Source organism: Cervus elaphus, chromosome 29 (genome assembly GCF_910594005.1).
Source record: "Cervus elaphus chromosome 29, mCerEla1.1, whole genome shotgun sequence".
Classification (NCBI taxonomy): domain Eukaryota; kingdom Metazoa; phylum Chordata; class Mammalia; order Artiodactyla; family Cervidae; genus Cervus; species Cervus elaphus.
In genome coordinates, this window is record NC_057843.1 from 37921253 (window position 1) to 37938457 (window position 17205).

The following is a 17205-nucleotide window of genomic DNA, read 5'->3' on the forward strand; positions in this document are numbered from 1 at the left end:
CTGGCTTCTCAACATTATAAATGTTGAGAGAATGGGGGCTAAAAACAAAAGGCAGGGAGCACAGTTAGGAGGCAGCTGCAATTATTTAAAGTGAGGCAGACACTGTTGGTTATCCATCAGCATTCAAATGCTATCTTCCATGGTACAAGACCCTGATTTTGTTCAGGTATCTTACCTATGTGACCCAGAAGAAGATGATCTCATCCCTGGCTACTGGGTAAATCCTTGCCAACAACTGGTTTGAGGGCAGATATGCGGCCTGGAATGCCGATGAAACATGAGGTATGATCGGCTGGGTATCGAACCTAGAACTGCCTCAAGCTTGGGTACAGAGTCAGGTCACCAGTTTGGTGGGGCCAAGAAAATTGCAGAGAAACAGAGACAGTGTCATTCTCTCTGTGTATTTCTTGTTACATGGGATAATAAACTTCCTTTTCATTTAAGCCAATATGAACATCCTGATATAAAGGCTAAGAGAAGACAGTAACAGTGAATTCACAAAAGAAGTAACTGGAACAAGAGATTCTGTGCGAGGGAATTAGGTCAATATTGAAGCTGAGACATGAGGAAGAGGGAGGAGTAAACTGATGGTAGTGAGGTTTAGTTCTGGAAACTTGATAAACCGTAGGCAGAAATGGGGAACTGCTGGACAGGGCCCACAGTCTCTGTTTTAGTCAAGTCTTCACCCTGCAAGTGAGCCAGTGAGGCCAACAGACATCAACAGGGGATCTGCTTCGCATGTTACTAACATGAATCTACTCTAAATCAAGGAATATGAGATAAAGTTTATTTGATCCTACAATATTGCAGCTGTGAGCAAACATTCTAGGAAGCCACAGTTATCACAATATTCATTTTTTATTAAAGATTTTAAACTTATAATAGAAAGGACATATTTTGTAATGGTTGTTAGATTAGAACAAAATCATTTCTTTGTAGAATTCAGATAACCATGTTGTTTTAGGGTGAGTGGAAAATATTTTTCTAAAATAAAAAAAAATTGAATTCATAGTAGAAAACATTTATTTATAGTAGAAAACACTTTATTGAAGCCTATATAGATAAGTGTAATGTGATATCTGTTTCATTTTAAATATATATTTAAATCCCTTATTTGTCTACTTCTGAAATAATGCACAAGGAAGAGAAGACATTCAATAAGTAAAATAAATGATGAGAGTATGATTTTATCCTTTTGGAGAGACAAACACATTCAGAGAGAAAGATAAGAGACTGAATACAGACCTAGGGTGAATGTGGGACAGATAAACAGTGGGAAAAAAAGATTGGGATGTCTTTTGCACAGCATCATCCCCAGGATGGAAGTCTCAGGTGAGACTTTTCACTGCAGGTGAAAAATCATAAGTTCAAGTACTGTCCTAGCCACAAGAGGAAAAATTAAAACTCAAAATCTTCTAGATACAAAAACAAATGAGGGGATCAATATAATAGAAAAGAATTCAGAGACAGGGAGAGAGAGATAGAGATACTAGTGAGATAGAGATACAGATACAGTTACCTGGATTCTGCTAAAGGTGAGACAGCGGTATAGGGAGGGAAAGTATGGTCTTTTCAATAAATAATGTAGGGACAATTAGATATTCATATAAAATATGTACTTTGACCCCTCTCTCGCATGATATGCAAAAAAATTAATTCCAGAAGGATTGCAGATCTAACATGAAAGACAAAACAAAGACATTTTGGAAGAAAACATGGAGGGAGTCTTCATGACCTGGGAGTAAGCAAAGTTTGCTTAAATGGGACACAGAAGGGACTTCCTTGGTGGAGCAGTGAACTAAGAATCTGCCTGCCAATGCAGGAGACAGGTTCCTTCCCTGTTCCAGAAAGATTTCACATGCAGTGGAGCAACTAAGCCTGTGTGCCACAACTACTGAAGCCACGCACCCTAGAGCTCACATGCTAGAGCTCACATGCGTGCTATAATTACTAAAGCCCGCGCACAAGAGAAACCACTGCAAGAAGAAGCCCAGACACAGCTCCGAAGAGAAGTTCTCCCCCACCCCAGCCCCACCTAGTTGCTTGCTGCAACCAGGGAAAGCCCATGCAAAGCAGCCATGACTCAGCACAGACATAAATAAATAAAATTTAACAAATGTGACAGAGAAGTAGAAAAATAGAGAACAGAATAAAGAATACAGAATTTAGCCTATCATTCACTATTAAAACACAAAGATACAAAAGATTATAAAGAATGCTAACAAATGGATAATAAATATAAAAAGATTCTCTAATTCTATAACATTCCAGGAGCATGACAAGATGAGAAGAGAGACACAGCTAAAGACTGACTGCTTAAAACAAAAAGAAATTTGGCTGTTCTAGAGAATGATATAAAAAATACAATCAACCCTGAGGCTCTAAAACCGAGATGTTGAAATAACAGTCCATTTCTTGTCATGGCATCAAAACTTGGAATTTGAATCAAAGTATAGTACTCTTGCCTGGAAAATCCCATGGAGGGAGGAGCCTGGTAGGCTACAGTCCATGGGGTGGCAAAGAGTCGGACATGACTGAGCGACTTCACTTCTTATAGTGCCGATATGTTATATCAGAAGAATAGAGCAAAGATGTTAGCCATGCCAGAATAGGAAGAGTCTATACCCTATTCCACGGCAAGCCTCAAAAATTCAGTTTGAAGATAGGAATGAATAGCAAAATTTCCTGGGAATTGTCTGGTAGGGTAATAGAGAAATAAACCCATGGTTAACTCCCAAAGGACAAAACAGAAGTTTTTAGCATCTGAGGACAATAAAAGCCCTAGCCCTAGGCAGTAAAAAGAGTATTTGGTGACACAGGAAGGCACGTGATCTTACAAGGAGTTACAACGACACTTTTCAAAAGTGGCTGTTTTCCATGCCCTTATAGTTCCTTGAAAAGTCAAATGGACCCCTAATCAAAATTTGGTTCACATTGAGACACATGAAAATGGTATGAAAAAGTTTATTACTTACATAATTGAGGCCTCTAAGGAGTACAGTACAGTCAAGTCTCTCATGCAGGTCTGAAAGGGCTCGAAAAGGCAAAAAAAGGAGATGGGTTTTTTTTCTTTTTTAAATCATCTTTACAGGATAGAGCTGGAGTGGGGGTTCATGTGCAAGAAGAGGCTTGCATGGTTTGAATCTCTCACCTGTGCCAAAGGAGGGCAACCCAGGTCTCCTTATCAGCTTGACTAAATGTGGGGCACCAGAGGAAAAGGGAGAAGCGTAGCTTAAATCTGTCAACAGTCAGACATAAAAAAAAAATGGAGTCAGACTTCTCATCACACATACCAGCCCACCCCATACCATTATCACCATTTAAACTATGCATCGATCAAAACTGAAAACACATATAAAGAATGCATGCATACTGAGTCACTTCAGTTGTGTCTGACTCTTTGTGACCCTATGGGCTGTAGCCTGCCAGGCTCCCCTGTCCCTGAGATTCTTCAGGCAAGAATACTGGAGTGGGTTGCTGTGCCTTCCTCCAGGGAATCTTTCCGACCCAGGGATCAAACCCTCATCTCTTAAATTTTCTGCATTGTTAAGTGGGCTCTTTACCACCAGCACCACCTGGGAAGCAAGAAACTATGTAATAATCCTATCCCACAAAGACATTCATAGCTAACAACTTAGCAGATAGTTCTGCATCCATAATTCTCAAACCTGGGTTCATACTGGAATCACCTTAGAAGCATAAAAATATTATCGATACTTTTATCTCATCTCCAGAAAGTCTGACTGAATTGAGTATTGGTAATTGAATTTTTATAATTGAATTTTTATAAAAAATAGTACTAAACGTAAAGCAAAAAAATTGATGATTTGCACTATGTAAAATTAAGAATGTTTGTTCATCCAAAGGACCCACTAAGAGAGGGAATAGAAAACCCACAGAATGGAAGAAGGTATATTTAATTCATATGTCTGACATATCTATAATGTGTTAAGATTTCCTACAATATCAGTAAGATAGACAACCTAATAGAAAAGTAGACAAAAACACTGGAAAAGACACTTCATAGAAGTTTACTGCCAGGTGGCCAATAGACATATGAAAAGGAGGTCAACTCTATCAGTCAACAAAGCAATGTGAATTAAAACCATAAAGTAATACCTCTACGAATCCATTTCTTTTAAGAATGAAAGAAACAGAAAATATCAAATGTTGCTGAGAATGTGGAGCAACTGGAATTCCCATACACTGATGTTTAGGAATGCAAATTAGTACACTTTTCAGTAATTTCTACACTAAGCCCAAGAAATTCCCATACACTGATGTTTAGGAATGCAAATTGGTACACTTCCCAGTAATTTCTACACTATGCCCCAGAAATTCTACTCTTAGGTATATATCAATGATTCAGCAATTGTACAATTGTACAATCATATCTGAACAGATATGAATTTAAAGATTCACTGAAAGACCCATACTAGAATATCTATAGTAGTGCTAGTCAGATTATCCCCCATTGCCTGATAAAACAAAAATATATGGGCTAACAAACCTCAGGCTGCTTCTGGAATTGTTCAACCCAGCAGGTATCACTATACTGTACTGCTCCAACAGTATTAAACTTTGAAACCTCAATTAACATGACTCAGTCACTTATTTGGCTGTAATATAGTGCAGAGTTTAAGAGCACAGGCTCTGAAGGCAAACTCTTTACATTCTAGCAGCATGCCTTTGGCTAAGTTACCTAAACTTTCTGTTCCTCAATCTCTTCATCTGTAAAGAGAAGATAATAGTACTTTCCTCACAGGGTTTTTAGGAAGATTAAATGAATTAACACACATAAAGCACTCACAACATTGCCCAGTGTGTAGTAAATACTAAAAAACAAAACATCTCCCAAACAAAAAAACTTAATACCAGGTATTAACTCTCCTCCATGTGTTTTCTAGTACTGTGATAATGTACCAGAACACATGGAACTATCAACACAAAAATACTGTATTTGGATTACAGTCACTGAGGTACCAAAATATATGAATTAACTAACAGTAGTTTGATAAAATATAACTCAGGTGGTAGAGGGTATAAAGGTTGAGTTCAAAGCACTTAAATTATTTTCTGGTGATTCAATGGTTTGTGTTCTTATTTCTAACAAACTCTTACTTGTGTCTTTTGGTTTGTTTTGTTTTTGAAAGAAGAGGAGCTATGCCCATAACTAATAATGGTATGTTTCAATCTTCATGTTCTTAAGGCAGCTTGGATATTTGGGTCATAGCTGTATTCTCCACAATGTCTAGAGGATACAGTAGGTACACAGCCAATGTTCAATAAAGAGGAAACATTGTTTATGGTGTATTCATTTCTGTGTAGTTAGAAACAAGCTGGGTCATTGTTTTGCTATGTTTTCAGTTTGACTGAAAAATAGACAAATATTTAACCTGAGGTGTAAAAAGAGGAATTGCTTTCCACTGTAAAGCTGTTTGTTCTGAAACTAGCAAAGAATGAAGCATCCTTCTTTAAAAACAAACAAAACATGGTTCATTAAAATAAACATTTACTAAATTTCCCCTAAATAAGTTTTAAGTTATCCTATGTAACTAACTTCTGCTTTATAGTAGCTCATCATTTATCAACATGAAGGGCCTAGATGAATCAAAAAAGAATGTCAGAATTTTGAATGTGCAAACTAAAAAAGAAAAGGAATTCTAGTTAATTTTGATCTTATGAAAGATTCAAAGATGATAGGCTACCTACTTAGTCCTTTAACTTGACACAATTTAAATTCAGTTGTTTTGACTTTTAAGATAGAAAAATTAAACACTTCAGTTTTCAATTTTTTATTTTTAAAAATAAATACAATTTTAATAGTAAACTCTTAATTTTTAAAAAAATAGTTTAAGTCATCCATAACAATAACAGTTTGACTAGATTCTTAGCCCTTGAACCTGAAAATAATAAACCATTTCTTGACATCAATAATATCAACACACAAACTGTAGACTTTCTAAGCACCAGGCACAGTACTAAGTACTTTAGGTATGCTGCCTCATTTAGTCCTAGCCCCATTTTAGTCAAAAGAAAATAGGTTCAGTGAAGTTAAAAAACATTGCCATGGTCATAGAGTTAAAAAGACTAGAACTTGGGTCTGGATGACTCCAGGTGTTTAAAAGCATTCTCTCACTCTTCCCAAATACACTTTCATCTCTCAATACAGCTTTTTTTTTCTTTGATAGTCACTTGGAGTGAAGCAACTTCAATAGAGCTTGTGGTAAGTATAAACATTTGTTTGTTGCTTTTGTCTTTTGCAGGTTTTTGTATTTTTTTCTCCTAGATACCCAAATCATTTTAATCAAGTTTTTAAGTCTCCAAACACCTTCATGTCCTAGGAAGGGACCATTCTATTGTTGCTAAATCATCATCTGTGTCCAGAAAGGAAGAGAGATGATTGACAGATGAAGGCTGCTCTCGGTCATTTGCTGAGACTAGTATTAGTTTTTCTATTACTCGGTCCTGACACAGCATTTTCTTTAGTTCTCACAACAAAAAAGTTCTTCTAATCAGTTTCAGTTATGTAAATTTTGTTGTCTATTGAGGAACTTCTCCATGAGCTCTCTTTTGATTTTTCACCACTGCAGAGCATTTTAGGCGAAAACAGCTTTTTGTGCCTTGTCAAAGGCTGGATGCTTGATGTCAGGTTAGACAGCCAAAGTTTCTCATGCAGAAGCCAAGATGCTGAAAGGGGAAGCCTAGGTCTGGGAATTTTGATAGTCACCAATAGCCCCAAAAATGCTGATCAAAGCTACACTTTGCAGTTTGCAAAAACTTGACTAGTGCTAAACTCAGTTTTCCAACTGGATAAATATAAGTTGGGGTCGTTCTTGCAAGCTTTCCCAAAGTACAAATATTTTAGTTAGTTCATACCTATGGAAGCATATTACTTGTCTATGGCTCTATAAACAATGGGTTGATTTGGCCTACTCATTCTTTATAAAGTGTCCTTTATTACCTTGAGGATCCAGACCCACAGCTACTTAATGAGAGCCCATAAATAAACTGATCAGTCTTCCACATACTAGAGGCTGTGCTGGCAGTGAGGCCAGGTAAAAACAGGGAAAATTACATGAAAGAAAGTAATTCAGTACAATTGGGCTCGAGTATGGATTGAAATCCAGTGGTGGTTGAATTCAGTTGTTCAAACTCCCTTACCGCTGATGCTTATATTTAGCCTTATACATTAATGAGAGTTATCATTTCTTAAAAGTACATGAAAGTCCCTGAAAGTCAAATAATCGAGCTCAGACTTTTAAAATTATAATTTTTTGGCATAAGTAATCATTTAATTCAAAAGGTTATGCCATAAAATTCTCGCCACTATAAACCCAATATGCCCCTTCAAAGGCAACCAGTTTTGGATGCATCCTTTCAGATATGCATTTTTGCATATACAAGGAAATATGTGTCTATATTTTTTCCTTTCAAAAATGCAAAAATTTTATCTGAAAGGATGCATAGTGTACATAATATACAAATTAAGTATACATAGTATACATAAGGTACTAAGTACTTATTGTGAAAAGTGCTCATAGTATACATGGTGTATACATAATTTATATAATGTACAAAGTGGAGCATATCATACTCTTTTATACCTTTTTTACTTAATAAATGTATCTTGGAGATTTGTTTCATGCCAGTGCAGGAAGAACTTCCTTATTTGTTGATACAGCTGTCTAATATAGTAGTCTGTTGTTTGGATGTGCCACCACACTTATTTAACAAGTTCCCTATTGATGGACATTTGGGTTGTTTCCAGTGTTTTGCTATTAGAAAGAAAGCTGCAATAAATAGACTTATGCATATGTCATTTTGCACGTATGAGCATATAACTGTAGGGTAAATTTCTGCAAGCAGAATTTCTGGGTCATTTATAATTTGATAGATATTGCCAAATTATGTTTTTCCAGGGGTTGTGTCATGTAAGGGATTGCAGATTTTCTTTGTTAGATTTCTCCTGTATGAAAAGAAACTGCTTTCCACATGGTTACTCTCTGAAAGTTTGTGGTCCCCACCATTGATACATGTTAAAATTCTAACCCCCAAAGATGATGATATTAGGATGATGGGGCCTCTGGGAGGTGCTTAGGTTATGAGGATAGAGCTCTCATGAATGGGATTTGGTGTTGTTACAAAAGAGATCTCACAGAGATTGCTTGCCCCTTCCATTATGTGAAGACACAGTGAAAAAGTGCCATCTATGAACTAGGAAGAGGGTCTTGGGCAGAACACAACCAGGCTGGTACCCTAATCTTGGATTTCCCAGTCTCCAAATGATGAGAAACAAACTCTGTTTATAAGCCACCAAATCTGTGGTATTTTGTTATAGCAGCTCAAGTGGACTAAGACACACATCATCAGAACTAGGCATCTGGGGGGTTCAAGGCGGGGGATTATGTATACTTATGGCCGATTCACGTTGTTGTATGGCAGAAACCAACAATATTGCCAAGTAATTATCCTCCAATTGAAACAAATAAAGAAGTAGGCATCTTCTCTATTCTCCAGGGTCCAAGTTGAATCTGGCTTACTTGGTGAAGGTTTTCTAGCCCTTACTATTTCTTCCCTCCTTTACTTCACAGCATTTGCTGTCCTCTCTTCTGTCTTGAGACATTTTTTAAAGTCTCATCTTCTCTCTTATTGTTTAATTCTTCCTAAATTTATATACTGTCTCCTCAGACTGTAAGCTTCATGAGAGCACGAGTCACGTTAAATATCTTTGATTCCCCCATAATACCATGTAAACACTTGGCATGTAGAAGAAGTCTGAAGAGTTAGTCACCCACTGAGAAGCTTGTAGTAGAGCTGTGGGAAATGGGAGTGAAATTTACGTATCAAAGTGGTACTTTCTAGGTCTCAGCTTTGGCTTGGGCTTGGGAAGGAAAACTGACCCTCAGATGCCCAAGAGGGAGGCAGGAAATACACAGAGAAAAATAAGATTAATATGTTGAGATATAACACAATCCTGCCAGAAGAACTTATTCTGGTAAACCATTTATTTCTTATGTTGAGAATTTTCCTGTCCCAAAATGGAGGCATTGGAAAGCTGTCCTAATTCAGTTCTGCCACTGTAGTCATCCTCAGGGTTCTCAAAGTGTTGAATGTAGCAGTGTGTGATTCTTTGACTAGTCTCCAGCCAAGAGACGCTGCAAGTGTAGAAACTGGATGCATCTTCACCTCCTTTTACCTCCCCTTCAACCAGGATGATGATGCTGCTCGGGCCCCAGCCTTGCAGTGGGTGTCTCTTTTTATCATTTTTGACCTCCTTTCCCTCTCTGGATCATTCCTTGGTTTCCCATCTGGACTGAAAAGCTCTGATGAGGAACTGAATCCTGGGGTTGTGGGTGAGATTTCACTCTACACTCTAGGCTGCTGCCCATCTCCCCAGCCTGTCTCCCTTCTTGGTGAGATAGTATAAGCCACTCTCATTTTTTACAAAAAGAGATATCCTAGAGAGGGCACATCGACTGGGAAGTGGAGATTGGTGATCTGTTTACTGATAATATTTACTTGAGTGCAAACAGATATTCAGAACTTCCTGTCCATCCAACTGCATTGTTATACTATAGAATCATCACTCAGATCACAAATCGATGGAAAACAGTCAAAATACGATAGTTTCACAACAGTAAGAAACTGAGAAGTATATATCTTAGCCAATGTTCCACAACTTACTCTCCATTAAAAATTAATGTTACAGTTTTATATATATATAAAACATTTGAATGACCATTGTATTTTTATCTCGAGGAAAAATAATTAAGTAAATAATCAGCAAGAATTATAATACAAACTCTTAAGAAAAAACCTTCCCATAATATCATTGCAATTATGTATTTTTATTATGTATTTTTGCCTTGAAAAATTATTTTTGGCTGCGCTGGATCTTCATTGCTGCATGTGGGTTTTCTCTAGTTGCAGCAAGCTGGGGCTACTCTTTGTTGAGGTGCTCAGGCTTCTCACTGCAGTGACCTCTCTTGTCGAGGAGCACGGGCTCTAGATGCATGGGCTTCAGGAGTTGCAGCACGCAATCTCAGCAGGTGTAGCACACGGGCTTAGTTGCTCCACAGCACATGGAATCTTCCTGGAGCATCGATCAAACTCATGTCCCCTGCATTGGCAGGCAGATTCTTATCCACTGTACCACCAGGGAATTCCAATTTTGCCTTATGAACACTCCAGTTTTTCTTAACTTTCCTGATTTGGGAGCTTTCCAGGTAAATGTGGTGCACTTTTGTGGCACACCTCATCACCAGGCCATGACATTAAATGAGATAATGTGTGTAATCCTAGTGCCTGACACAGAATACATGCTCAATAAATAGTAATTATCATAATTATTTTATTTTCTTGGGCTCCAAAAACACTGTGGATGGGGACTGCAACCATGATATTGAAAGACACCTGCTCCTTGCGAGAAAAGCTATGACAAATGTAGACAGTGTATCAAAAAGCAGAGCTATCACTTTGCTGAGAAAGGTCCATATAGTCAAAGCTACTGTTTTTCCAGTAGTCATGTACAGATGTTAGAGTTGGACCATAAAGAAGGCTGAGCACTGAAGAATTGGTGCTTTTGAACTGTGGTGTTGGAGAAGACTCTTAAGAGTTCCTTGGACTGCAAGGAGATCCAACCAGTGACTCCTAAAGGAAATCAGTCCTGAATATTCATTGGAAGGACTGATGCTAAAGCTGAAACTCCACTACTTTGGCCACCTGATGCGAACAGCCAACTCATTGTAAAAGACACTGATGCTGGTAGAGATGGAGGGTAGGAGGAGAAGGGAGCAACAAAGGATGAGATGGTTGGATGGCATCATCAACTCAATGGACATGAGTCTGAGAAAACTCTGGGAGACAGTGAAGTACAGGGAGAAGAGTCGGACACAACTGAGCAACTGAACGATAACTGCTTCAATCTGGTTAAAATTTAACCTCTTAAAAATATTTATTTATTTATTTATCTGGTTGCACCAAGTCTTAGTTGTGGCATGTAGGATCTCCCATCTTTGTTGCAGCACGCAGGATCTTTGGTGGCAGCATGCAAACCCTTAATTGTAGCATATGGGATCTAGCTCTCTGATCAGGGATTGAACCCAGGCCCCCTACATTGAAAGCACAGAGTCTCAGCCAGTAGATCACCAGGAAAGGCCCTAATCTCTTTCAAAATACAGATAATTCTGAAAATATTTAAATTACAATAGGAAAAATTTGGTTTGTAATATTAATTTCCTTGAAACTTAGGGGCGGGACTGGAATAGGGAAAAATTATAAAAATGAAATGTAGCTATCTTCACAAATTTGGTTTGGTATATGTATAGTGGAAAAGTTAATTCTGAATTCTAAGTTTTAAAATAGTAGTAATCTATCTGTTTCTAAAATACTTAGATAAAAATATATTTGGTCCACTTATGGTGGACAGTCACATGCTTATAAACGGGATTGGAGTAAAAGCTTAATGAAAGCTCATGATCCATTTTCAGGCTAACTTCCAATGTCACAAAATTTCATCCAGAACCATGACCACCAAAGCCAGCCAGAAAGTCTGGTCAGAAAGGTGAAATATTCTGATGTCAGCTAAAGATTTTTATTGTTTTCATTGCCCAGCAGTAGCATAAACATTATATCATCATTCTACAAAGATACTGATGCTTGTAGAATCATCTATAATCTGTCATATATTCTTAGAAATAGTCATCATTATCTTTTAAGAATATCTGATTTAGAGAAATGATTAAAAGTCTCTTTAAGATTGATGACTACATAAGTTAGTTGACACATTAAGTCTTACTGTCTCACCCTGTGACAGGCCTTAATCCTCAACTTTGTTCTAGGTTTCTCACTTCCTTTTCAGAACCTGATGACTGAATAAATCCAGCTTCACATGCATGGGGTTGCATATCCATGTCTACTGATCTGAGAAGAGTACTCTTGTAAAGGAAAGTCCCTTCATTTCCCTATAGTTCTCTCGAAGATCACTTTTCTCTCATCTCCCTTCCTTCAGATCTTCACAATAGTAATTTGAACACTTTTCAAAGTGAACAGAGTGATTTGACTCTTTTCTTCATACTATTCTAAAGGAAGCCATCGAGTGAGAGAGGATGAAAATTTTCAATACATTCTTTAAAACACGCTTTTGATATTTTTCATCATATGGGTTGCAAGAGTATACTGTGTAAACATAGAAGCTATGTTTACACAGCTATGAAAAACAGAGCTAAGAACGTAACTGAAGATATTCCAAGTAACTGTCTCCATCGCAATGTTAAACTGAGAATATTTTTATAAAACATGTAGGAAACAAGAAAATTGATATGCGGATGAACTGAGTAACAAAATAAATAAGAATATTTTATTAAATTAATGCACATGTAAACAATGACAAATGCAGAATTAGATATCACCTCTGCCTATATCATTTACAATGAAACACAAGACAAAGGAATAAAGTGCCTTAGAAATCCAACACCACAAAAAGGCATTAAGATTTAGGAATGGAGAGAACAGACTTCACATCTTGCTGAACCAAAATTCTTGCTTGTACTTCACACAAAAGATACTGTCACCCAAACAAGGGATATTGTGCAAATGAACATGTACAAAAAGATAACAGAAAAATTTCTATTGGAGATTCTGTTTCTTCAGCTTTGATATATGGCAAAGCAAAGAATATTTTCCTTGTCACTGATCCAGGTAAGTGAGGAAGGAAGAAATATTCTGGGATCTCCTAGAGGGCATCTGAACATTTGGAAAGCAATATCTTAGGAGACCTGTGTAGTGGTAAGACCTGGTTGGACTCAAGGGTTCAGACAGCTCACAGGCCTCACAAGCCTTTTCTGGCACAAATGAGGATCTAGGGTCAAGGTTCTTGACTGGAATTTCCAAAAAGAACACAATTTTGCAAGTGCAAAATCAAAGTCAAGTTTATACTCAAGAGAAAACAGAAAAAAAAAAACCCAAGTTCCAGACATGAATCTGTCATACAGACTTAACAATAAAGTCATCCTTTAAGGCCAGATTGACATGGTGCATTCTGGAAAATCCATTGTGAGAAACACATTCTCTCTTTGAGAAACAAAAAATAAACCAAATCCAAACACAGTCATAGAGCAAGGACTCGACAAAGGCTGGTTGTCTAAATGTAGTAACTATTTGGTATATACTACCGTGGGGAAGTAGCCTGCCAGGCTTCTCTGTCCATGGAATTCTCCAGGGAAGAATCCTGGAATGGGTTGCCCTGCCCTCTTCCAGGTGCTCTTCCCAACCTAGGGATCGAACCCACTTCTTTTCTCCCGTAAGATCAAACATGGGTTTGATTCTTGGGATGGGGAGATCCCCTGGAGAACAGCAGGGCAACTCACTACAGTATTCTCGCCTGGAGCATTCCATGGACAGAGAAGCCTGGCAGGCTACAGTCCATAGGGTCACACAGGGACGCAACTGGTGACTTAGCATGCACACACAACTTCTAGGAGGCTATGGAAAAGATGACCTAGAACAAATAAGACAGTGCCCAGCCTCTGGGAACTTCACATTTGTTCTATCTACTACATAAGAAATAGTACATTAAATAAAAATAGCAAAGTGCACAGCAGATGCATAATGCATTACCGCTTATGTGGAAAAGAGCAAAAATCAAAAACATATACACATTTTACAAGTATTTTCACATATATCCACAGAATATCTTTAGAAGACAAATGAACAAAAGATAAGAGTGGTTGCTTCTGGAAAGGGAAACTAGATGAGTAGGAGGATGGAATGGAGACTTTTTAATGTCTCCTACTGGACTTTTTGAATTTCAAATTATGAAAAAGTATAAATTCAAAATTCAGTTGCATTTAAATAAAAAAGAAAACTGCTATTAACAATACCAGGCCCTATATAAATAAGCATCAAATTTTATGGCAAAGCAAACCAATCAGGGGTAAATACAGTGATAGAAAAGGATTTCAAGAGCCATTTTCCATGGTTTTAAAGAATACTGGCATCTCATAAACTGAAATTGCTTTGATTTTTAAAATATTTATGCTTTTCAATTGTCCAGGAACACACTGGCTGGCTACCCAGAGAATCCCCTTCTTTGGAAGCTTTCTAAATTTTCCTCCTCACAACATTTTTCTCCTCTTATACCTTGTGCTGTAATGGACCATATTGTAGCGATATATTTTCTTATTGATGTCCTTATTATACTATGAGCTCCTAGAGGGAAGTTTCCTTATCTTGCTCACATCTGTAGACTCTGCCTGGCACAGTGACTGACATGCTAGGGCACTTCCTAAATGTTCGCTGAATGAACATGTCTTAAAGCATAGCTGTAAATTATATTCTAAAGGACAGAAAGTAAAAAAGTGTCTTTATTAATTTTTTAATAATTAAAAAAGAGTATATATATATGTATAACTGAGTTATTTTGCTTAACAGCAGAGATTGGCACGACACTGTAAATTGACTATACCTCAATTTAAATAAATAAATAAATAAAAGGACAGGGGGTGACAGTTTTGGAAATCTGAGGTCTGCTATGTATTGCCTTGGTTAAGTTTCTTTACCTCTGCTCCCTCAGTTGTGAAATGGGTAGAATAATAGTGCTTACCACTAGTGCTTACCACTATTGCTACAGGAATAAAATGAGTTTATGTGCACACATAGTTGTAAAGCTGATATTTAAGTGTAACAGATATTTTGGTAACATATCTTATTTTGAGGTCTGAGAATAAGATTATCCAAGACAATTGAAGTATCAGTGGGTTAAATAAGGTATTAAAAATATCTTATACAAACTAATGGTTTGTTCTCTATGATTCCTAAGTACTAACAGTTATAGAGGATAACAAGTACTTTACAAATGCTACAAATACTACTTTACAAATACTACATTTTACTTGACACACACAAGTCATTGAGCAGTAAATTTGGTCTGGTGAAAAAATGTTAATTTCTACTACAGCATATCTTCAAAAGAAATCACTCACAACCACACTCACAGGACAAGACCCCATAGACTCAAAATAAATAAAAATAAATCATACTCAAAACACTGTGGCAACCAGAAGACAAATCAAAGCACTGAGTAAAGGCAAAGGGCACTTCTGGAGGAACTGACCATTAAATCAGGGAATCTCAACCTGTTTTCCTAAGATGAGTGATGGATAATGTACATGGAGGTTCATCATTTAGAAGTGTCCTTTCTCCTTTTGACATGCATTGATGAGTCTTCCATCATTCAGAAGTACCAATGTTTCCTTCCACGGTACCTTTATTCCTTCTTCCTTTGTTCTCCTCTTCTTTCTCAGCTTCTGTCTTCAGAGCTTGGGCTTTTTAAGTTCTACATCATCTGTAGCCCCCTGGCCCACTGCATACCTCTGGTCTGATAAACCCAAACCACAGGCTGAGAATCCCTGTTTTAAGATCAGAAGTTTTAACACTGGATTACGTCTCCTCAAACTGTGTAGCTGGAAAGTGAAAATGAGAAACAAAAGAAATATTTGCTAGATGATATAATAAGCTTTCAACAAGACAAAGAAACATTATATTTATGCCCAATTCCCTTTATATGACAGACTGTAACCACCTACCATGGTTTGCCAGGAACTGTCCTGGTTATGAAACTGAAAGACTCATGCTCTGAGAACACACTTACTTCTTGGCAAACTGGGATGGTCTGTCACCCTAAGAAGCTCCAAACAACACTCACTAATGAGCTTTACAACACAACTGAGTGCTATGGACTCCAGAGTGAAACACGCCTGAGCTTGTCCAGGGTGATTAGACTAACTTGGGCTTATTGTGAAGTTTGGTTTCAAATTACATAAGAAGAACCAGAAGCCTTAATATAGTTTTCTTCTTAGTTCAGTGATCTTGACTGGGCGTGGTCTTTCTGGACTTCTACAAATGTAGACATTTGTGGTGAAATAGATTTAAGTGAACAGGTTAAGAGTTAGGTTCCATGGTCAGGTTAGCAGGCTCCAAAGCCTGATATTTGTCAAGGCTTGTGTTCTTGAGCAATTCATATTATCTTCTTGACTCTTTGCTTTCTCCACTATAAAACAGGAATAATCTAGTATTATCCTGGGATAATAAAAAAATAAATCTTCTTTGATATTATGGAGAGAGAAGATTGAGGTATTGTACATGAAGCAGTACACACAGTGCCCTATATAAAGTTTTATCTATCTACCCATCCATTCATCTATCACCTATTCACATAAATCAACTTGGTCCCCTAATGCAGGGAGATGTTAGGATGCAAAGCAAAGGACCTAGCAGAGAGAAGCTGCCTCCTTCTCCCACCTCCCCAAAGGGCCATCCCTCTACTCCCCTCTGCTATCCCTAAATCTCAGACTGTGGGAACCGTTCTTATATCAGATTCGTGAGACAAATAGGAGGTGGTAGTTCCAACACTCAGCATTCAGTAAAATAAGGGGAGATTATAATGATAGCTTTCCCCTTGTTCTTCAACTTCCAATCCCTGCTAAAATTCTTACCATTTTGTTGCTTTGAATTCATATCTTGGGTGCAGCATTTTTCTACATCCATCATTCTCACTTGAAGAAAAAAGTTATTTTTATTTTCATGTAATACAACTATACATCCCACAGAGTGACTCAAGTTTAAATCCTAGATTCCTATGAAATATTTCTAATCCCTTAGGAAATCTGGTAGACTTCCATTTTCCAGGGGTCCCAACAGTTTCTAGGACACATACTTTTGTTCCTAAATTTTCTTCAGGGGTATATACTTTTATTTTTTATTTTCCCCCCACAAATGTACCATATCCTGAGACACTTTATTATACTTTAGTTTTCTAGCCCTTTCTAATGCCAGTTAATGATTTTTCACATGGAAATGCAAGTTGTGGTCACAGCCACTTCCTTGAACAAATCAACACCACCTCAGGATCTTCCTATCACTGAAATTTGATCCATATAGTCTGGCTGTCTCAGTTCTCTGTTCATTAAAAGAAGCTGACCTCCACGCCCTCAATTACACCACTTTCCCAGATCCACCCACCTCTTAAGGGGTTGTAGGGAATTTCTCAACAATTATTGGAATTCCCTTCCATTTTCCACTTCCCTATTTGCCATCAGATAACTCTATATACAGATCATCATCGGATCCTTTGGTATGCTTCTCAAAGTATTGGGGAAATGTTTACTCTGAATCATTTTAAAATGAAAGGAAATTATTTGAATA

At 37.4% G+C, this 17205-nt stretch overlaps 1 protein-coding gene across 5 annotated transcripts in view; it reads right to left on the bottom strand.

Annotated features, from left to right (window-relative positions):
• Positions 1–2988: 2988 nt before the first annotated feature.
• Positions 2989–17205, bottom strand: part of CD274 (CD274 molecule) — a 29700-nt gene continuing 15483 nt past the window's right edge. For 3 of the 5 annotated variants that reach the window (XM_043891382.1, XM_043891380.1, XM_043891381.1), the window contains exons 6-7: positions 16497–16556; positions 15474–16051 (exon numbers count right to left, since the gene is read on the bottom strand). In XM_043891382.1, the coding sequence (XP_043747317.1) occupies positions 15963–16051; positions 16497–16556 (149 nt within the window). In that variant the 3' untranslated portion in view covers positions 15474–15962. The other 2 variants (XR_006338662.1, XM_043891383.1) reach the window with 2 other exon arrangements.